Source organism: Dicentrarchus labrax, unplaced genomic scaffold (assembly GCF_905237075.1).
Source record: "Dicentrarchus labrax unplaced genomic scaffold, dlabrax2021, whole genome shotgun sequence".
In the NCBI taxonomy this organism is placed as follows: Eukaryota; Metazoa; Chordata; class Actinopteri; family Moronidae; genus Dicentrarchus; species Dicentrarchus labrax.
In genome coordinates, this window is record NW_026136705.1 from 16,527,627 (window position 1) to 16,546,708 (window position 19,082).

Here is a 19,082-nt window from a genome sequence, read left to right on the forward strand (position 1 = left end):
CTTCCCTAGCAGCATTCCTGGGAGCGATTACTGCCATTGTGCTTCTAAGTAGCATGACTTTGAAAATAAAAGGATTTTTATTAGTGTTTCATCAACTGGATACAATGCGCTTTCACAAAGATAGTCTTGTTTTGACTTTATACAATTTATTACCAGTTCTGAGGCATCGCACTAGCGCTTGCAAAGCTGTGATGACCTAAACCAATCCTCTAATGTGGGTTCTTGGATGAAGAGCAAACTTGGAGTCTGAGTTGGCATCTGGGCTGGAGTCCATCTCAATTTAGCACATTCCCTTCACCCTTCCTCCTGGCCAGCAGGGGGGCCAAGAGGCTGAGAGACATCAACTTCGCCACAAAGCCCAATAACACATATGTCCTGCAGAAATGCCTTTGAGCAAGGCCAGACCCTGCACTCTGACCTCCCTGGAGAGTGAGCGTTTGGTGGGAGATAAAACCTTAATTCGTCCTTATATTGACATTTTTCTGTCTCTGTTTCTTCTGGTAGGTGGTCACTGAGAAGGCACGGAATCTTTTAAAGTAATAAAAATCCTCTGAACATTGATTGCCCTGGCAATATCTCCCTAAGCCACATTTTCAGTGGCACAAACAAAACCGAGCCTGCTGCTGATCTGCTGAATGATAATGCCTGGCCTATTTTCAGTATTTGTAATAAATAACATCTTCATCATACCATTTTATCAACATGCATTAAACCAGAAATCTAACTTGTGACTAGAAATCCATTTAATTTGTAAATAGCTGTAAAATACCTTGTGACCTGCTTTTCTTTGGCTTTGACTTGTAATCACTGTGGCGTATTAGAAAAAAATTGTTATTTGCAAACAGTCGATGTACAGGTTCTGTCAGGTCGTGATCAATATGCTTTCATTTCTTTAGTGTTATATGAGCAGTAAAGCTCATTGCATACAGATGATCACAAATGGCATAGTCGGGATGATTAGAGAACAAAGTAATGCTTTATTTTACAGCCTGGTATTACACATACAGTACTAATGTAGAAATCTCTAAGAAGAAATGAGTCATCCAGTACTTGTCATTGCAAAGTTTGCATTTTAAAGGCTGTAAAATTAAGCTTTAGTAATTAGTATCCTTGCAAATGTAGAGTCATGTAGAGACATTGTGGACAACACTACATCAAAATTAAACATACTTATCATCAGTGAATTGTAGACATTTTGGGAAGTATTTTTTTTTTCCAACAAGAAACGAAACATAAGAAAACACATACATTTCGAATGTAGATTTTCCCTCATGGGTAAATTAAATTTATTTTTAAAATTTGTCAAATGTACATAAATTATATTTAATGCATCAAAACCAAATGAGCAAATCAAATACCCTCTTTAAAAAAACAGAACCAACATAAGAGAGAACGACATTCTTTGTTGAGATCATTTTAAACAAGTATTGGTCAGGCATTTCATTAACCTGGGAAAGCAAAGTGCTACACACAACAACCACTGAAGACAGTTCACCATACACCTTAATGAGGATTGGACTGAAGCACCTTTTCTTAGCTTAAAGCTAAAATGGAGATTTCACTGTATTTTTACGTTTTCCTTTTCACAAAAACTCCATTGTGTGTTTATAGTCTACCTTCAACAACCCATAAGCCAAGTTTACCGTTTTCCTAAAGAGAGGCAAACTTGCAGTGACATTGTTCTATTTCAAGGTAAAGTACTTATGTGAACTGCTTGACCCAACAGGCTGCTAAGACCTTGGTTTACTATATTTTCCTCTAGGATGGAGCTTTGAGTGCAAATAAAGGCATACATCTCCTTCATCAGAAATAAACATGGAATTCAGCCACATGCTTTCAAATAGTAATCATATATTTAATTGATATACATATATTGCCACCATTGGCACATACGATATTGCACACAGTGATGAAATGTTGCACAGAAAAAATAGATATATTTTTTGTGGGCGAAAACATTCCAAAATTACAAATAATGTGGAATAACGCTGAAAAGGTAAAACTACGTAAAAAAACAAACAAAACAAGACATGCTTGCTGCTCCCCATTAATTGAGCGACTTACAACTTACACGTAACTACCCAAGCCATAGAACGAGCAGTTAAAAGGGGGCTTTCCGACAAAAATGTATATCTTTTCAGGCAACTACCGATGTTCCCAATCAGCCCCTGCTCTCCCTGCTAATGCGCTTGGCTAGTGAAGAGCCAACTCTTCTGCATCATCTTGCATCTAGGTGACCACCCCCTTCCATGTTTACATGTAGGCCGATACCTGGATGGCTGGGGAATGGGGCTGGCAATGGAGTTAGGGAAGAAGGAAAGGTAGCATAAAAAAGTTAAGAATTCTGCTCCAATTTTTTTTTCTTAAGAGTCTGTAACAAACTCTTTTAGCACCACGAGTCGTGCGCTAGCACACAAGGGGGCTGAGACACAAAAAAAAAATGGAAGAAAGAGGAAAAAAATAACAAAAAAGAAGCCAAACTGCGATCCAAAGCACCAGGCCAGCGTGTAAGCATGCGGAGTGTGTAAGGCACCAGGTTGTTTATATGCTGAAGAGGATGCTCCCAATCAGGTATCTTTAGGCTATACCAGAGGCTCCAAAAATAGGTGGTCAAGGACAGTCTAGTTTGCTGGTTTCCAGTCAATCTAAACATGGGAGCAATCATTTAATTCAATGCTGAGGTAAATCTGACATTATCTGATTGTTGCCAGTTTCTCTGGAGTTTACTGACAGAGTTTATAAAACTGCTATCACACATCTATGAGATGCGACTGAACTGGATTAGAACCAGTTGTTTTCCGTGTGGCAGCCCAAATATTTACAATTAGACCAAAACTGAATCTCATCACCCCCAGGTAGATATTTGGGCTTACAAATCTAGAAGTAGAGCTATGAGTATGTATCCAAAGTAGCCCCACTGAACTTCACATCTTCAGATCTTACAGGGATGGGCACATGCAACACACTACTGGAGGTTCACCCACAGGTGAATCGAACCCTCTTCACCCTCGGCTTATCCAGGCGTGCTCCTCAGTGACCCTCCTCATAGTGTGATGGTGATATTTTGATTACAGTTCGCAAGGTCACTCCTTTTACAATCACGCTTTGAAACGACTTCCACTACAACTACACCAAGCCTTTGGATGGAAATCACTTGGTACTCAGACTTGAGATTCGTACACTATAGGCAGATAAAGATACATATGGAAGGGTCCTTGAGCCAATATTTTGGGAGACCAACGAAATCTATCTTAGTGCAGATTAACATGCAGCAACAGCACTCCTTGGCACCGTTTGGACTTTTTCTGACTGAACAAGATCACAATACGTTTTGTTTCAAATGTACTAACCAATAATGCTCTGCTGAATTTTTGCCTCTTTCTTCAGTCCACTAAGCCATTCAGCACTGTATGTGTAGGGTGTTTGTCTTGTTAAGTAATCTGCAATTCAGGCCATTTGCTACATGTTGTCACTGCATTTCCTCTATCGAATACACATTTAGTACCTTTAAAATGAACACATTGCATTAACAACGAGACACAAAGGTAGTCTATAATATAACCATCTGCATGGCAACAATTTCAACTGAAACAAAATTACAATATTAATATTTCTTTGAATGCCTCTGGCAAATGTCATCACGTCGAGACCCATTGACCAGTTCAATATATTTGATTTTTATGCAATGCATATTGCACAACAAATAGAGCACTTATTCCATTTCATGAAAATGCCTATATGTTCCTTTTATACTGCATGACATCTAACCAGTTTTCCGAAGCAGGCCTAGCCCTCATATGATTTATGTGTAAACACATCTCTACTCACAGGTAAAGGTAAATAGGATGGCAAGTACATGTGACAACCTTTTACAAAGTTTTTTGAATTTTGGTTTAAAAATTAAAATATCTGATTTGTGCTGAAGTCATTAGCTCACATGGAAAGGAAACGCTTTTTCCTCGGAACTCGGCAATAATTCCATTTGAACATTGCAAACACTTCTTTTTTTTTTTTTTTTCTTACAATAGCTTTAACTGGTACAAAAGTTTTCTGTTAATAAGGGAAATAAACACTCAGTTCAATATTGTTTGTCAAGTAGGAAACAATGTTCAAATATAATGTTATTACTTTGTTTAGCAGCCTGTTACTGTATTAATGTGGATAAGTGGGGTAACATCCAGCGATGAGTGACAACATGTCATAACTGTCAGGTTGTGGAGGTTTCTTATATTGTGGGTGATGCTCCCTTGGAGTTAAACCATTACAGTTAAATCTTTAGATTTCTTTCTTTGTACAGTAGAGTTTTTAATTATATTTATCTTGTTATTTTCATTACTCTTGCATCTTTTTTTGCTCTCTATATCAATCCTCGTCTCCATCGTCCGCCTGCATCTCCTCTTGTTGCTGCAGCTCGCATGCCCTTTTCTCCCGCTGCTTCTCCTGGATCTTCTTCATCTCCTCGGCATATTTACTGAAAGTATTCCCAAATTTGGACCACACTTTGTAGGGCACCGTGATTGAGTTGCGGTACGTTGGCTTCACCTCGCTTACCCTCATGAACACACCATACTTATTGGATCCGACGTCGAAGAAAAACCGTTTGTTGTCCACAGTCAATGATGACCCTTCGGGCAACTCTGCAGGTTCGTCCTCTACACCGTAATCGTCAATAAGTTTAGCCAAAGCGTCACGAAACTCAATAAGTCCCTGGGCAGGCAGAGCAATCGTCTGGCCTTGCGTGGATCCCAAACCGGGCCCCCGGTTAACGGTCTGTCGAATCCTCAGGAACCGTCCCCTCTGGTTCTCTTTCAGATCCATATAGTATTTCCGATTTTCTCGGACCAAGAACTCGCTTTTGAGTGCTCGCCTGGGCTCGTCTTGTACCAGTCCCGGGTTGCTCGGACCTAGCTGGGCATAATGTTCGATGAAGTCCCCCAAGTAGTCACGGAACTCGACCGCCACGGACATGGAGAGAGTGAGGCGGCTCTTGTTTCCACCGGCCCCGACTTCTGCTATCTTTAAGAAGCGGCCTTTCGCGTTCTGCTTTACGTCCAAATAGAAGCGTTTGTTTTGGATGTCAACCCGCTTCGACGCCAGCTCTTGCGTCTCATGCTGGAGCCCGGAAGCCGAGCCCGCCCCTCCTGTCGCTAGGTGCATGGAACCGAAGCCTGGGCCCGTGGCTGCTCCTCCCTGCTCACTTCCACTGTCTCTGTCCGCCATGATGCTGCCTGCCTGCCTTCTCCCTCTGTCTGCTGCAAAGCCACGGCCAGCTACAGCGAACGCCGGAGCTCTCGCGAGATCTACACAGAGGTACAAAAAAAAAAAAAAAAAAAAAAGACGAAGGGGGAGACGTTAATGCAGAGCGAGGACGGCTTTGTTTTCTTCCGCAAGGTGTAATGTCATCTTACTTATACTGAAAACGAAACCAGTGGGTTTTTACTAAGAAATGCATTCCCAACAGTCTAGTTAAGTTTTGATTTGTCTGTACAGCTTAAGGAAAGGATGCTGCCTGGAAAGACCCTGACTTGCCCTCTGTTTTAAAGTGGGCTGTGAGGAGAAAATACAAACTAGCACTGGTTACATTATAAGAGTCTCTGCACACGTTTACTGTAGTAATTATTTAACAGACGATGAATTAGTTGTGGTAATCTTAAATAAAAAAAAATATGGCGTATTTAAGTGTGTGCGGATACAAAATAGAGGCCAACTCATTGATTTCTTTCGACTCAAGTAAGAAAAAGGCTGTCAGGGAAATCAAGTCTAATTCTTAAACTTTACGTTCTGCGTCATAATCAATTCATTCATTCATCACCATTACCAAATTAAATATATTTTTTAACATTCAATGGCACTGTGCTGGTGGCCTACTAGTAGGCTAATAAAGTAACATTAGCAATTAAGAGTAATAACCATGAGTACATGATTTATCTGCCCACTACAACCCCTGTATAGCCAATGGCGCATGATCAATAATAACTTCTGATTTAACTGGTCCACCTTAACCTTTATCCACTTTTATAACATACACTGAGATGGCACCGCAGTAGTCTATAATTTATTTAAATGATTTATTTTAAAACTTGATACGCTACTTATAAATTAGCCTACTTATTTTCAAATAAATAATTATAATTTCTTCTGTCACAACTAAAATTCAAATTTTACTTTCCTGGCATGGCAATAAAATAGACAGTATAGCCAAAGCATGTCGGACCAGGAACAGAGAGATCGCTTAACCTCTAATAATGGTTTTAGAAACAATATTTAGGGATGCAGCACAGATCACACGGTGTCAGTTGATGCCATTATACCAAAGTTTGCCTGTACTTGCCTCTATAGGTAGATTAAAATCAGTACAAACAGGCGCTTTCTTTTTTTAGTATTATTACTCACCATGGAAGTTTTGAAAGAGGACGTGTACAACCTTCCTGGTTGGTCAGTTTCAGGTCATTTGAGATGCAAAATATTCAGGGAGGAAAAATGCATCAAAACGCCCATAAGAATCTTGTAAAACAACTCCCTCTGGGTGCTCAGAGCTCAGTGGGCCCTCAGTGGGGCCGTCCGGGCCTCGGACTGTACGCGGTGCCTGTAGCCTGCCACGAGCGCGCTCACGAGACACAAATGGAATAATAGCACTATTTTTATTCTTTGGCCTTCGGGGCGACTGTTAAGCCAAGTTGGTTTTGACTGATTAAAGTCATCTGATTTAAGACTCCAGCCCGCACATAAGTCGTGATAGTCACCAGGATATTTTCAGTGTGTCTCTCTCTTCTGTTCCCCTCAGCCAGGTGTCCGGATCCAGCAGGGTGGCGGTGCCACCCTATAGCAGCATATCAGAGTAAGTAGTACCCTAATCTGTATGGATCTGTGTCAGACTGGCCTGCAGATAATTCCTGTAATTTGCTGTGCTCTTATTTTGCACATTTTTAGGTTTGTAGCCTACTGTCACTGTATGAAAAGACCGAATCATGCTCGTGTTGAGCTGTAGGCTTACACAGTCAATAGACTATTAGGCCTATACCCATTACACCATATTACAGACGATGCGGTCTGATTGTTTGCCACTTTACACACAAATAGAAGAACAAATAAACAAATAGTTTTCTAGTTTTGCATTTACCTATCCAAAAAAATAAAATAAAAATATAAAATCAACACATTTCCATGTACCTGTTATTGCAAATACTGTTCCCATGCTGGCGATACTTTCTCCACAGAAATTAATCTTCCTTCTTGTCCACCTGGAAACAAATTTGACTGCACAGACCTTTCTCTTGAAGCGTCTATAGGCAACATAAAGGCCTAGATTTTTATTTTATTAGCTTTAATTCGTTTGTGCCAACTTTGCTATTGCTGAGTCCCCGCACCTTATTCCTGAGCGTTTCAATATTTTTCTCTGACAACTCTCTGACAGCAATCATATATGCATAGAAAATGACAAGTGAGGCAGTTGTTTTATTTTGACACTGGCTTGAAGTATGGCGCCAGAGTTTTATATGAGTCATTAAACCTGCAATTTGCTTGCATGTGAAAAACTAACTGACTATTTGTCTTATAATTCAGCCTGGCCTTTACACGTCGGGGTGGCAATAAATTCAGTTAAAAAGTCGAATTAAAATATTGATTAGAGAATGCGATAACATGTTAATATAAAATAATTTCACGTATAATTTCAGCCAGTATTGTGGAACAGCACTTCTATATGACTATCCTTTGCATAGATGCTGAATCTCCCACATCTCCTTCTCCCTTTTTATATATCTTGAATACTATTTGTGTGCGTAAATGTGCGTAAGAGTTCCATATTGCTATGCGGTGGACTCCAGCTAACTAACTCCTAAATACAAAGGATGGCTGGCTGCTTTACCCTGTTTAAACTGGACGCTCATTCAGAATTATTTCAGTCAATATTCGTTATGCACTTCAGAAATATTTGTATTAAAAGGGGAGGAATTATTTTTGCTTCAATGTAATTTGATCCGTGATAAGTTTTTAAACAGGTTTTTAGATCTGATTGTGTATTGCTTGAACATATTATTTTATTTTTCCTCTTAAAAAAGAAAAACAATGCATCAAATTGACAGAATTGTTAATAGTAAATAAGAAACTATGTTACTTTTCAACGTGGACATTTCCTCAGTGTGGGTATCCTAAAGGCTGTCTGAAGGCCTTGGAGTTCAGGAATGGAGTTCAGTAATACCAATAAAGGTATTCTAACCCAGAAAATAAAACTCTTAAAATATGTCTATATTTATAGATGTCTTTTTTATTTATAGATAACTCTTGATTGTGTCACACAGTGGAATATTAAGACATATATATTATTTAAAATGTTTTTTTATGGTCAAATGTAGTTAACTTTTGTATAAATGCATTCAACATAATGAATATCCTTTTGTAAAAAGTGTTTTGTTTCAATTCATTCAATGCACCACAATCATGATACTAAAGTTCATGAGCATATAAATGTGATATTACGTCAGAATGCTGCAGAAAGGCAGGTGAAGTCATTATTCATATTTCTATTTTCTGCTCGTTATCGTTAGACCAAAGCAATACAAAACAAATATATATATTTTTTATCGTATTAGAGAGGTAAAATATTCGAATTAATTATTGACAATACAACAACCATTAGCCTTAAAACGCTGTAATGAACATGTAAAGAAATAAGTGAGGTTCTTTTATTGAAAACCAGTAGTCCAAAATAACGTTTGGGCCAGAACATAAAACCTCTTTATGAGTTGCTTGAGTTGCTGTCTATGTGAGACGAGGAGAGCATGCCGGCCTAAAGGGGTTAGGCCTGTCACTCTTAAGCTAATTTTCTCTCTGCTAACTTTCTTATTTAACCTCGGTCTTCGTTAAGATTGGTTATATAAACTCATATAAATATGCTCTGCTCTTATTGCCTCAAAGGTCGCCCGGCCTCCTGATAGGCTCCACAGCAATCCTCAGTTATTGTCACACAAAATCCAAGAAGTCTGGGAAAGTAAAACACTTAATAAATTGTTGGTTACCATAATAAGACAAACCAACCTCGACTGAAGCAAAAATGAATTTAAACTAAATAATAAAAAGATGGAAATGTAAATAACTTCTGTATCATTCTGAGTATGATTTAGGCCTATTTATGCAAGTTGCATGCACGTTATCCGCCTGGTTGCTTTATCCTCACCTTTCCTTGCTGTACCATTATTTCATTATGTCAGTCTCGTTGAATTTCATTTGAGTCCAAGCTTTTTATTTCTTTACTTTAATTTCGTTCTGTTAAAGCAAAGCAGCAGCTGCCCTTATTGTGTTACTCTTTTAGTGAAGCGCTCTTTCCTTTATTGTTTTCCCCTCAGCCAGTCTGGATGCATGCAAAATGTGTAAGTAATTCCTATATATCCTATACTGAAACCCAGACGAGGTTTTATTGTTTGATATCCATTTTCTATCTAGCCTGCGTAAGATGTACCATCCCTCTCTCTCTCGGGGCCTCAATTGCCCATAAAAAAATAAATAAATCCCCATTTCGAAATTCCGACATTGTAATGCAAAATCTCACCATGAGCCATGTTACATTTCTGTCCAATTTACAGACGATATACACCCTGTGTCTGTGTGTTGGCTCAGAAAAAAACCCTGTCAATTTAATTAATCCATCATCAATCAATAGGCCTACTTGGCCTATTTCATCATGAATATGAATCAGTAAAAAAAAACAACCTATGTTCGGATGCCGAGGCCACGTCCAACGCAATTTCAGCCTCAAAACAGGTGTCGTCGCAGTTTGAAAAAAAGGCAGCCGCTGTGATCACCTCACAAAGTTTTGCCCTACATCCCGACAGAGGAATGCTGTGGCGCTGCTCCAAACGCAGCTCCATTATTATTTCAGATCAGACGCGCGGCCGTATATGCTGCGTGTCATGCTTCTGTAAACTCTGCTAAGCGATGACACATGCTTGGCTGCATGTTAGGACACTTAAATGCTGCAGGACACTAACCATCCGAGTGACATGTAAGTAAAAGCGTCATTCCACCAAGCGAGATCCCACAACCTACCTTACACCGCTCAGTCTGCGGGCGGAGGAGCGTCTTAAAGCCTCGACGGCGTGCTGCAGGAGACAAGACAGGGAAACGGACACATGTGAATACGCTCGCAGGCCTTTTTTGTGACAGCACAGCTGACTGCTTCTGCTTGCTTCACAAGATGGACAAGAAACGGCGAGTCGTGGCACGGAGAGCGACACACGCACAAGTTCAACGCCGCACGCTTCACCTCTGATGTCAACACGCACTGTGGGAACTCGGTGGAGTGGCGCCCCCTCTTGGTATTATTGAGTCGTTGCAGCTGTGCCTTCTAATGGTAACAGGTAGGGCAACATTTATTTTGCAACTAAAAATGGAGGGCAGTGTCTAAAGAAACAAGTGAGCTTTGCTTCTATCTATCATCACCCTGGTTACGTGTACAATTCGGGGTCGATATTGTGACACGTGTCTCTCTTTTGGTTGAATCTTCGAGGGAATTAGTTTTACACTCAGGCATACCCGGATGTGTGTCTATTATGTGTGTGTGTTTGCGTTAAGAGTGTTGTTTTAGAAGCACTCTTACAGGGAAGAGGACTTCAGTTCACACAAGTATTAAAGATTGTACGCCTTACATCAGCACTATGGGGCTAACTTATAGGCCCTGTAAAGTTTCAGGACCACGGAGAGCAGCCACGTCTGCGTCAGGGCTTCCGGACATGTGCTTACGTGAAAACATAAGTAAATGTAATGTATGTATTTTATAATGCACAACACTAATTAGTTTGTTCTGAGACCCATGGGCTCACCGTTTTAGTATAATTCAATATAAACATATGCATTGCCCTAAACTCATCATATGTCTCTGATAACGTTATTATTTCATTCCACAGTGAGAATATTTTATTGGACAGATATTCAGATTTGGTGTTCTGCTTTTTCCCAAGTTAGTACCTTTGCTGTTTGATTTACAGCAGCATTTACAGCAAGTATGTGTCAAATTGCTCATAAATACACTGCGGTCAGCAGATGTCGCTCTTTGTAAATACTGTCAGTACAACATCCTGTATCCGCATTCTTTTTGGCATTTAGGCTAAACCAAACCAAACCAAACCAAACCATCACAACCATAACTCCATCTAAACATTGCAATTGGTTATAACCACACGTGTTAATATCCCTGTTTTAATTTGTGTCCAGTTAGGTTTAGTCATTTGTCAAAGTGTCCTCTCAGAGCTACATTATCATGTGAACACATTAAATTATAACTGTAAAGACACAGCGAGGCACACTTTCACTGAATTCCTTCCTTCTGAAGTGATTATAAATAGTTTCCCTCTGCTTTGGACCCGATAATGCTGCTGTTTTAGCTGTATGGATTTAATGCGGTGCTTCAACATCAGTTTTTTCAGCGGCAGAGCAGCGAATGTGACCTGAATGCAGGGCATGACTTAATGGGATGAGACGCAAAACTCATTCAAAACAGTCTCTTGAAGAATCTGAAATGCTTTCGCAGCCTTAGTCATCGCAGCCATATGATTTTTCTAGGCCCACCGGACTATATGCGGCTGCATTTTTTAATGTGAATGTATTTAATTTTTTTTTTTTTTTTTTGGAGTGATGCCTTGGCTACAGTAAGATGAGATTTTGAGGAGGGACAGTCATGGATTTAGGATTTCGTTGGTTTCATTATAACGTGAGATCACCGCTGATAAAACACCATGGAGTGATTGACATACAGTAACTGGGTTTTGGGAGTGAGGAGATCGACCCTTTGGTCCATCGGTTGCCTGTATCTCAGTGCTCCAATCCTGCGTTTTTGTTGACGGAGCCCCTTGGCAATCGGCATTATTTTCTCTCCGTCTGTGGCTAGTGGGGGAGGCGGAGAGAGAGCCGCGGTGGAAGGCGCCGTATTAGCGTTATAGCTGCCGACGAGAAATATTCTTTTATTTTTTGGAATGAAACGTGGCTTATGTTTTGCGGCCGGACTACCAAACTTGTGGTTCACTGCAGCATTTTGCGTCTTTTTTCCCTCCGCTGCAGATGATACAGAAAACCATCATAGCGGTACCCCACCACTGCAATTTTTGGGCAAAGATAAGAGTGGCGTCGTCTTGCAGTTAAGGCTACTATGGCAGCATAGGGGGCATCTTCTGGAGGGGAGAATCCGCCAATTTCCTTGCTTAGCCTATCTACGATGCCGTATTATTAGCAGAAAGCAGTGACTGGATTTGAAACCCAGCATCATCCCGCGGTTTCCCCCGTTTCAAAGCTGCTGTTTACCCATTGAAAATCACTCGAAAAAGCAGCGGATCCCGATGGCATGGACACTTATGCAAGGTCTGCCGCGCTGCCGTGCTACTGGAGCCTACTTGCTGTCTCTTCATTCAACCCAGCTCCATCGCCATCGCCCCGCAGCCGAGAGAGCCCTGCCGCAACGCGACCAGCGACCACCGAGCCAAAGCAGGCGGCATGAGGCTTGATTCAGTACATTTATCCATGCTGGTCATCGGGGTCTCATTCGCCTGCTACTCCCCGAGTTTGAATTCCCTGCAGGACCAGGCTTACAAATCCGCCGTGGTGATCGAGGGCAAGGTGCAGTCTACGCCTGTGAACGTCTCCGCGGAGCCGTACCGTGTGAATGTCAAAGTGCTGGATGTTTGGCCCCTAAACAGCGGGGGTCTGGAGCGAGAACAGCTCGTCACCGTAGGGGAATTTGGATCTGAGGCTCCGTGCACCAAAGTGAAGAAGAACCACAAGTACATTTTTTTCATGGACCCCACTGACGAGCCCTTGGTTTTCAAGGCATCGTTTGCGCCTCTGGACACGAGTGCAAAGAACCTAAAAAAGGATGTTGGGAAGATCTTGTGTGAGGACTGCGGTAAGTTAATGTATTGTGGATTACCGGTGAAGTCCAACCCGGAAGAATGAACGGTCTGTTAACAGCCCGCTGGCTTAGGGGGCTTTTGGTAACAGGCACTCTGGTGAATTGTGGTTATTTTGGCCACGGCATGGTTTGGAGTCAGTGGGTACCAGATAGGTGCCTAAGGGGCGTCTATGCAGCAATTTTCGACAACTCTCGCAGGCTCCCATAGCCCACATGATCAATCAAACTCTCTTTCTCTCTCCCATTCTCTTTCCCCCTGAACTGCATCAGACATACGCCTCGCACTGTTGCTTATGAGGAATTGCAGTTTGTGTGTATCGAACTATCTGCATCTGCAAACCCGCATTATACTTTCAAGCTTTTAGGCGCATTCTAGCTCATCTTTCACTTTTCTAGGCTTCACATTTAGATTTGTGTTTTTTAGAAATTGGCACGGCTTTCTTATGTGAACACCGATCACATGCATTTGATGGACCCGGTACAATTTCAGGACCAGGGACAGCGGCCTGTATCACCGGTATCACGTGTGGAAAATCAGGCTGCCCTAAGCAAATTGGTTCCTAGGCTATATTTAGGCTCACGCCCTGCTTTAATGCTTTAATACCCCGTACTTTGGCATAGGCTGGCGTAGTCCAAGTCCTGTATACACACATACATCTTCTTGTGCCGGCAGAGGGCTCGTAGTGGGTGTTGTAGTCCTAACCTGGAATCGATGGGGTTGTTTTTGTTGAAACTGTCAAATTATCAACTTAACCACTCAACACTTGAGGGTTTTAGTTAAGAGTCATGCCCGAATTATTCAGGACTGGACTTTGGTCAGTAGATGTCGCCCTTAGGGAATCATTTTAAAATCCCACCAGTCACATTTTATGTGTAACAAGTCGTTATTTATTCTTTTTTTTTTTTTTTTTAGTATATCCATTGTCACGGATGATATTCAAGTGTATTTATATTGTTATATATACTCGCCCCCCCTCTCCCTCCATCCCTTCCTCCCTCCCACGTGGCTTATTGTAAGATTTCACAAATGAGAATCAAGGCTGATCATTTTGTTCAGGCTATGGAAGTTAAAGAAAGTGATCAGGAGCAATGCTGAATATGGCTGCACACATTCATGTACATGTGTAGGAGGATGCACAGACACACATTTTTTCTTTTAAAATTGTGCATTGTTTAGTGACAGTATTCATGGGGCTAAGAGCTGCTTGTCTTTTTTGCTCTCCGCCGTGGGTAAAACTAGTCTCTGCTACTTTAATTATAAAGTAGTGTCAGTGTCTGTAACTGGATCTCAAACACCTCGCAGTGCTTGTCACAGAGCCACTCCTTTACTTGTGTCTACAACTAATGTCCAACGCTGGCCAGCCTGCAACACAACGTCAAAACGTGAGGCAGCTTGTCTTCCATACTTTGAATGTTTTGAGCCAGTACGAGCACATGTCACACATATAATAAGATATAATATTTTACTATTGTATGGTACACACATTTGTACTTCCACTCAAGTGTTGTGGCCTAGAACATGATGTGTGTACCGCTGCCTTCTCAAATCCTCTTAGCCTGTACTCATGAGACACGAATGCTCCCCTCTCTTTTTGATTTTGCCACACTCACTCTTAACTCTTTAAACTCATCATCCCATTAGAGAGGTAACACAAAATGGACCTTATTACCTCCTGAGTTCCTTGAACAGCCCAAACATCCCCCGTCAATTCTTCTGCCACTTAGCAAAGCTCGCCAGTGACGCGTTTAAACTGGCATGGCCACCTCACTTTGTTACCTCAGAGAGTTGCCACACCCGCTTCCTGGGCCTCTGTGGATCTCTTTTATTTAGTTCAAAGTACCCAACAACATAGCTGATGTTGCTCAGGTGGGGCTTTGTGATTGAGGGACTTTAGTACACAGTGTAATTGATCTCATCACTGTTTATTTTCTGACCCTGCCTCCTCCCCAGTCATGCCACTTTCAACATAGAGACAAACAGTTAGTCCCTTGACATTCTCTTGCACCTTTGAGCTCCCTCCTTTATTCAGCAGGGACTCAGGATCAACAATAACCGCTTCTTTCCCTCATATTAAGTTCCCTAACACCGTATCAGTGCATCTGTATTATGGGCCATTGTGTCTTGGCCTTGAACCTTGAACTGCTGCATAAGCAGCTTTGTCTGGCCCCAGACATTGATTCCAGGCCCACTTAGCACACATCTCAAATTTGCCTTGAATCCCTCTCGCGCACAAGCTCCCAAGTGTGTGCACCAGGGGACTGAACGTACATACTGTACAGCTCTTAAAGTTGTTGTCTTCTGGTTCCTAAGGGCTGGCTGAAAAACAGGCTACCTACAGCACTTAACCACCTGTACCCCTTCCTCAGGATCCAGTCAGCTGGGAGCTCTGGGTTTCCTGCCAAAGAAGAAAAGAAAACACCAAGACATACTGTTCTTCTGATATAGATTACAACAAACATGTTCAAACACAGGCTCTTTTTAAGCTATCAAATCTGTCTCTCATACTGGCTGCCAATGTCTCCAGCAGATCATGTTGTACCTGACTGATACTGCAACATTGTCTCTTGACATTATTGTACTGTAAAGAAAAGAAGGGTGTAGTACAAACTGTAAAGTCTAGTACTGTATCTTAGCATAAACACATGACAGCAAGTATTTCAAGTCCAGTGCTGCTTTGTGACAAGTCACTGATGACAAAACACCATCTCCTGTAAAATGAAAGGAACATTTAATCCAGACACGTTTCACAGAGTAAGGCAATTCACAGTGGACCATACAGTATAACTGCAGCCACCTGAAATGACATTATAAAGCCCTATGACCTATTCCTCTGTGCACACTTTTGTATTTACTCCCCTTTCTGCCTTATTGGTATAGAAGTAGTGAACCAGGAATCCGACATCTCTACATACACGTTTTTGTCCATTTTTAATAAATTAAATCTAATTCATTCAGACACTGAGTCCTTTTCTATGACAGAAGACAATGTTTGCATATTGTTCATTATCTTCTCTTACCAAACTCTGTCAATCGTGTGCTGTGTTATATACCATGCACTGTTTTTGTTTTTATCAACTGAGGGTATGAGATGAGATGACAGAAAAAGATAATGACGTCTACCTTATTGAGAGGGGATATGTTTTCAGGACTAGAACTAGAACTGTAATTTCAAGTATGTCACATCTGCCTTTTAGCCCTTACTATTAGCATAACAATAGGGTTTTTATCCTTCATGGCTCAGTCTAAATCAAAAGTCTGTATAATGAAACAAATGTGGTATGCGAGGCCGATGGCATTTTGTCTATCCATAGACCCCATGGAGTTTGCATTTTGTGTGAGCATGTGTGTGGGTGTATACAGACTTGTGGGAGAATTGTATCAGTAAAAAAAAAAGATAGTACAAATCAGTACAACGCTTATGCACAAAAAAAAGTCATCTGAATGGAGAAGTAACACATCGCCCAAAAACCGCCTTCATACTTGCAATTAACAAACGTGCAAATCAGTCTCACTCTTCTGAGTATTTATTTATTGCTCATTAAGCCTGTTTTTTTTCTCTGACGTAAATTAATGTAACAATTTTGTTGTGAATGCACACTCTATCACTAATCTGTCACTGTGAAGTCCCACTGTATGCAGGTCGCAGCTGCTGCATTGAGGTGGTAGACAGGCAGAATTTTGCCCCGAGCTATGCATCTTTCTGTGAATTGAGAGTTCCTTAGAAGAGCTAGACATAGAACACGAATGACAGCTGCTGATGGCTGATGGGTTCTGCTCTTAGCCCATAGGTTTGTCTGATGGCGTTATGAATCCACAACCATCTACAGGTTGGTCATTATAACCCTAATAGCAAAGTACATTCAAGGGCAATGTAGCAAACAGTTGATTGTGACAAAGGTGCTCATTTACTTTATTTAATGCCCTGATTATTGTTGTACAGGATGTGTGTTTGTTTAGATAAGTATGATTGAAGTGTTTTCAACTGTCAGTGCTGTAGTGCCTCTCGCCCAGGGCAGAGGTAGATGCTAATGAGATTGACCAGCTGGAAGCGTGGATTTGTTTCAACTGAGGTTATAGTGTATGTTTATGGACTGTTTTTTATGTTCACCGGGTCATTTACGCAGACAGCTGAATCTCCGCTATGCTAACAAGATATCTTGATGTATATTTATAAGATGTATGAAAAAAGGGCATGGCCATTTTCAGTAATTGGCCCCTCATTTCCCTCTTCTGTTAGGCACTTTCTCACAGTCACTCAGTTTTGTACTCCACATTTCTAAAGACATAATTTTACAAGCTATCATTATGGCAGGGTGAGCACATTGGATCGCTGACTTTTGTGTGAACAAAAGTCACACTTCTGCAGTGACAGACCAGTTTTCATGGTAGAGTTGAAGTTTGCTGATTCAGGTCATGGTTGATACCTGTTTGCAGAGCACAGCTGTTACAAAACAGAGTGGTGTGCTCGGAGCCTTTCAGTCACTGGGCTTTAATACCACCTAAAAATATAAAGTCAGGGGGATTTCGTCAGGTGTTGTTTGTGATGGCTGCTACAACCTGTATAAAAAACCCAGCATCTTTCTCTTTTCAGCCCTAAGTTTTGAGATGTTCCAATACCATTTTTCCTTCCCGATACCGATTCTGATACCAGGATTTTGCGCATCTGCAACATATGTACCGATTATTATTTTTTAACAAGTGTATACTACTAAGCCTGTATTATTGCTATCATTGTTGTATGGCCTGGCTCAGGGTAAACCTTTTGTCAAAGTCACAGTCAAAGTATGGCAGGTCATCACTTTGCTATCCTGGCCGGGGGGGGTTTGAAGAAAACATTGCTGGGAAGTAGCAGGGTCCTGTTAAGAGCTAATAGGGTGTCCGTTGGTTCATTTAATCTGTAAAGCACTGTGCAGCTCTTAGGAATTATGCATGTTTGTTGAGGCTAGATGACGAATACAGTAGTGAGGAATTTAAAATTCCTGTTCTGCTCCAACTTTGGTCTTCTCAGCATTTACTTTGAAGCCCTTTACATTCAGCAGTTCTTTAAAATTGCATCAGCCCAGGCTTCATACACATTACTTTTTCTGAATCATATTTTCTTAACTGGACTTTTGATAGTATGGTATAATTGCTGTAGAGTATGATTTTTCCTACTTTTCTGTAAGTAAAGCAGTACATAAAGTGCAGAAGGTATACAGACCCATTGTGTAGTTTATAGTCAATACAGCCTTCCAATAATCAGGGTAAAGACATGGTCTGTATAGTTAAGAGAATCCCTCAACAGTAAATAGAGTAGGTTTTAGATTTACATATACAATTCAGGTTATCAATTATATGAATGCAATATCAATAATTTAGAAAGAGCAAAATAGAAGTTAATGCTAGAACATTTCTCAATTCAATTTTTTTTACTTTTTTTGTGACAAAACATCCTCAAGAATCTAAAGCGTCCCCAGTCGCCTTTGACGCAGCACTTTTAAATGTGTTAGCAAACAGTTGCCTTATACACCCAGACAACATGGAGCAACATTAGCATTCATTCTGGCCACCTTATGAATGTACATCCAATAATCATTCTTCTTGTATTTCTCTACCGACTGCTGCTGCAGTTTGGGGTTTTCAGTTTGGTAGGTGGTTCTTTAGTGGCTAGTTTATAGTTGCTAACTCTGTCTGCTGTTTAACAACATACTTTATTAGGGTAGTCAAGTTATTTTTATGACAGCTAATGTAAAATAATCCCACGTAGCCAGACCTCTGTCTTATTATGTTCACAGGTTTAGAGATTTGATAGCACCATTATTTTAAAAAGGGTTTACAGAAAGCGGGCAGTAATTCTACTAGATCCACGCTAATAAAATGATACGAGAGAGGACTAGTTTGTGCACACACAAAGAACTAACTTACTTGCCAACTTACTGACGATAAAATCCCAGCATTTCATGAGACTCACTAGCAACCCACATGACCTGATTTAATATTCAGCAAATTTCTGGCCAGAGTTACAGTAGACCATTCTCAGCATGACTCAACATACCAAGCAATCAAAGATGTAGTTGAGGAAACAATGGTTGCTCTGATGTTCCAGTAAATTACACCAGCATGTGCAATATTAGGGGACATGCTCACCTAAAATGTAGCCATTATTAAGGTTATTAGATCCACAAAATGTCGGCCTCGAGAGAACTC

General features: G+C 40.9%; 2 protein-coding genes across 4 annotated transcripts in view; one reads left to right on the top strand and one right to left on the bottom strand.

The window, feature by feature from the left end:
• Positions 1 to 957: 957 nt before the first annotated feature.
• Positions 958 to 10,237, bottom strand: puraa (purine-rich element binding protein Aa). Its single transcript, XM_051401191.1, has 2 exons — positions 10,045 to 10,237; positions 958 to 5,300 (listed from the first exon to the last, which is right to left on the bottom strand). The coding sequence occupies exon 2, from the start codon at positions 5,218 to 5,220 to the stop codon at positions 4,363 to 4,365; it is 858 nt and encodes a 285-aa protein (XP_051257151.1). The 5' UTR covers positions 5,221 to 5,300; positions 10,045 to 10,237; the 3' UTR covers positions 958 to 4,362.
• Positions 10,238 to 12,244: 2,007 nt separating this feature from the next.
• Positions 12,245 to 19,082, top strand: part of LOC127364050 (pro-neuregulin-2, membrane-bound isoform) — a 72,762-nt gene continuing 65,924 nt past the window's right edge. For all 3 annotated transcript variants that reach the window (XM_051401178.1, XM_051401177.1, XM_051401179.1), the window contains exon 1: positions 12,245 to 12,889. In XM_051401178.1, coding sequence (XP_051257138.1) covers positions 12,481 to 12,889 — 409 coding nt within the window. In that variant the 5' untranslated portion in view covers positions 12,245 to 12,480. The remainder of the gene's footprint in view (positions 12,890 to 19,082) is intronic.

Bases quoted from the DNA above. Each gene is read 5' to 3' on its own strand.
- puraa (XM_051401191.1), bottom strand. From the start codon at position 5,220: ATGGCGGACAGAGACAGTGGAAGTGAGCAGGGAGGAGCAGCCACGGGC.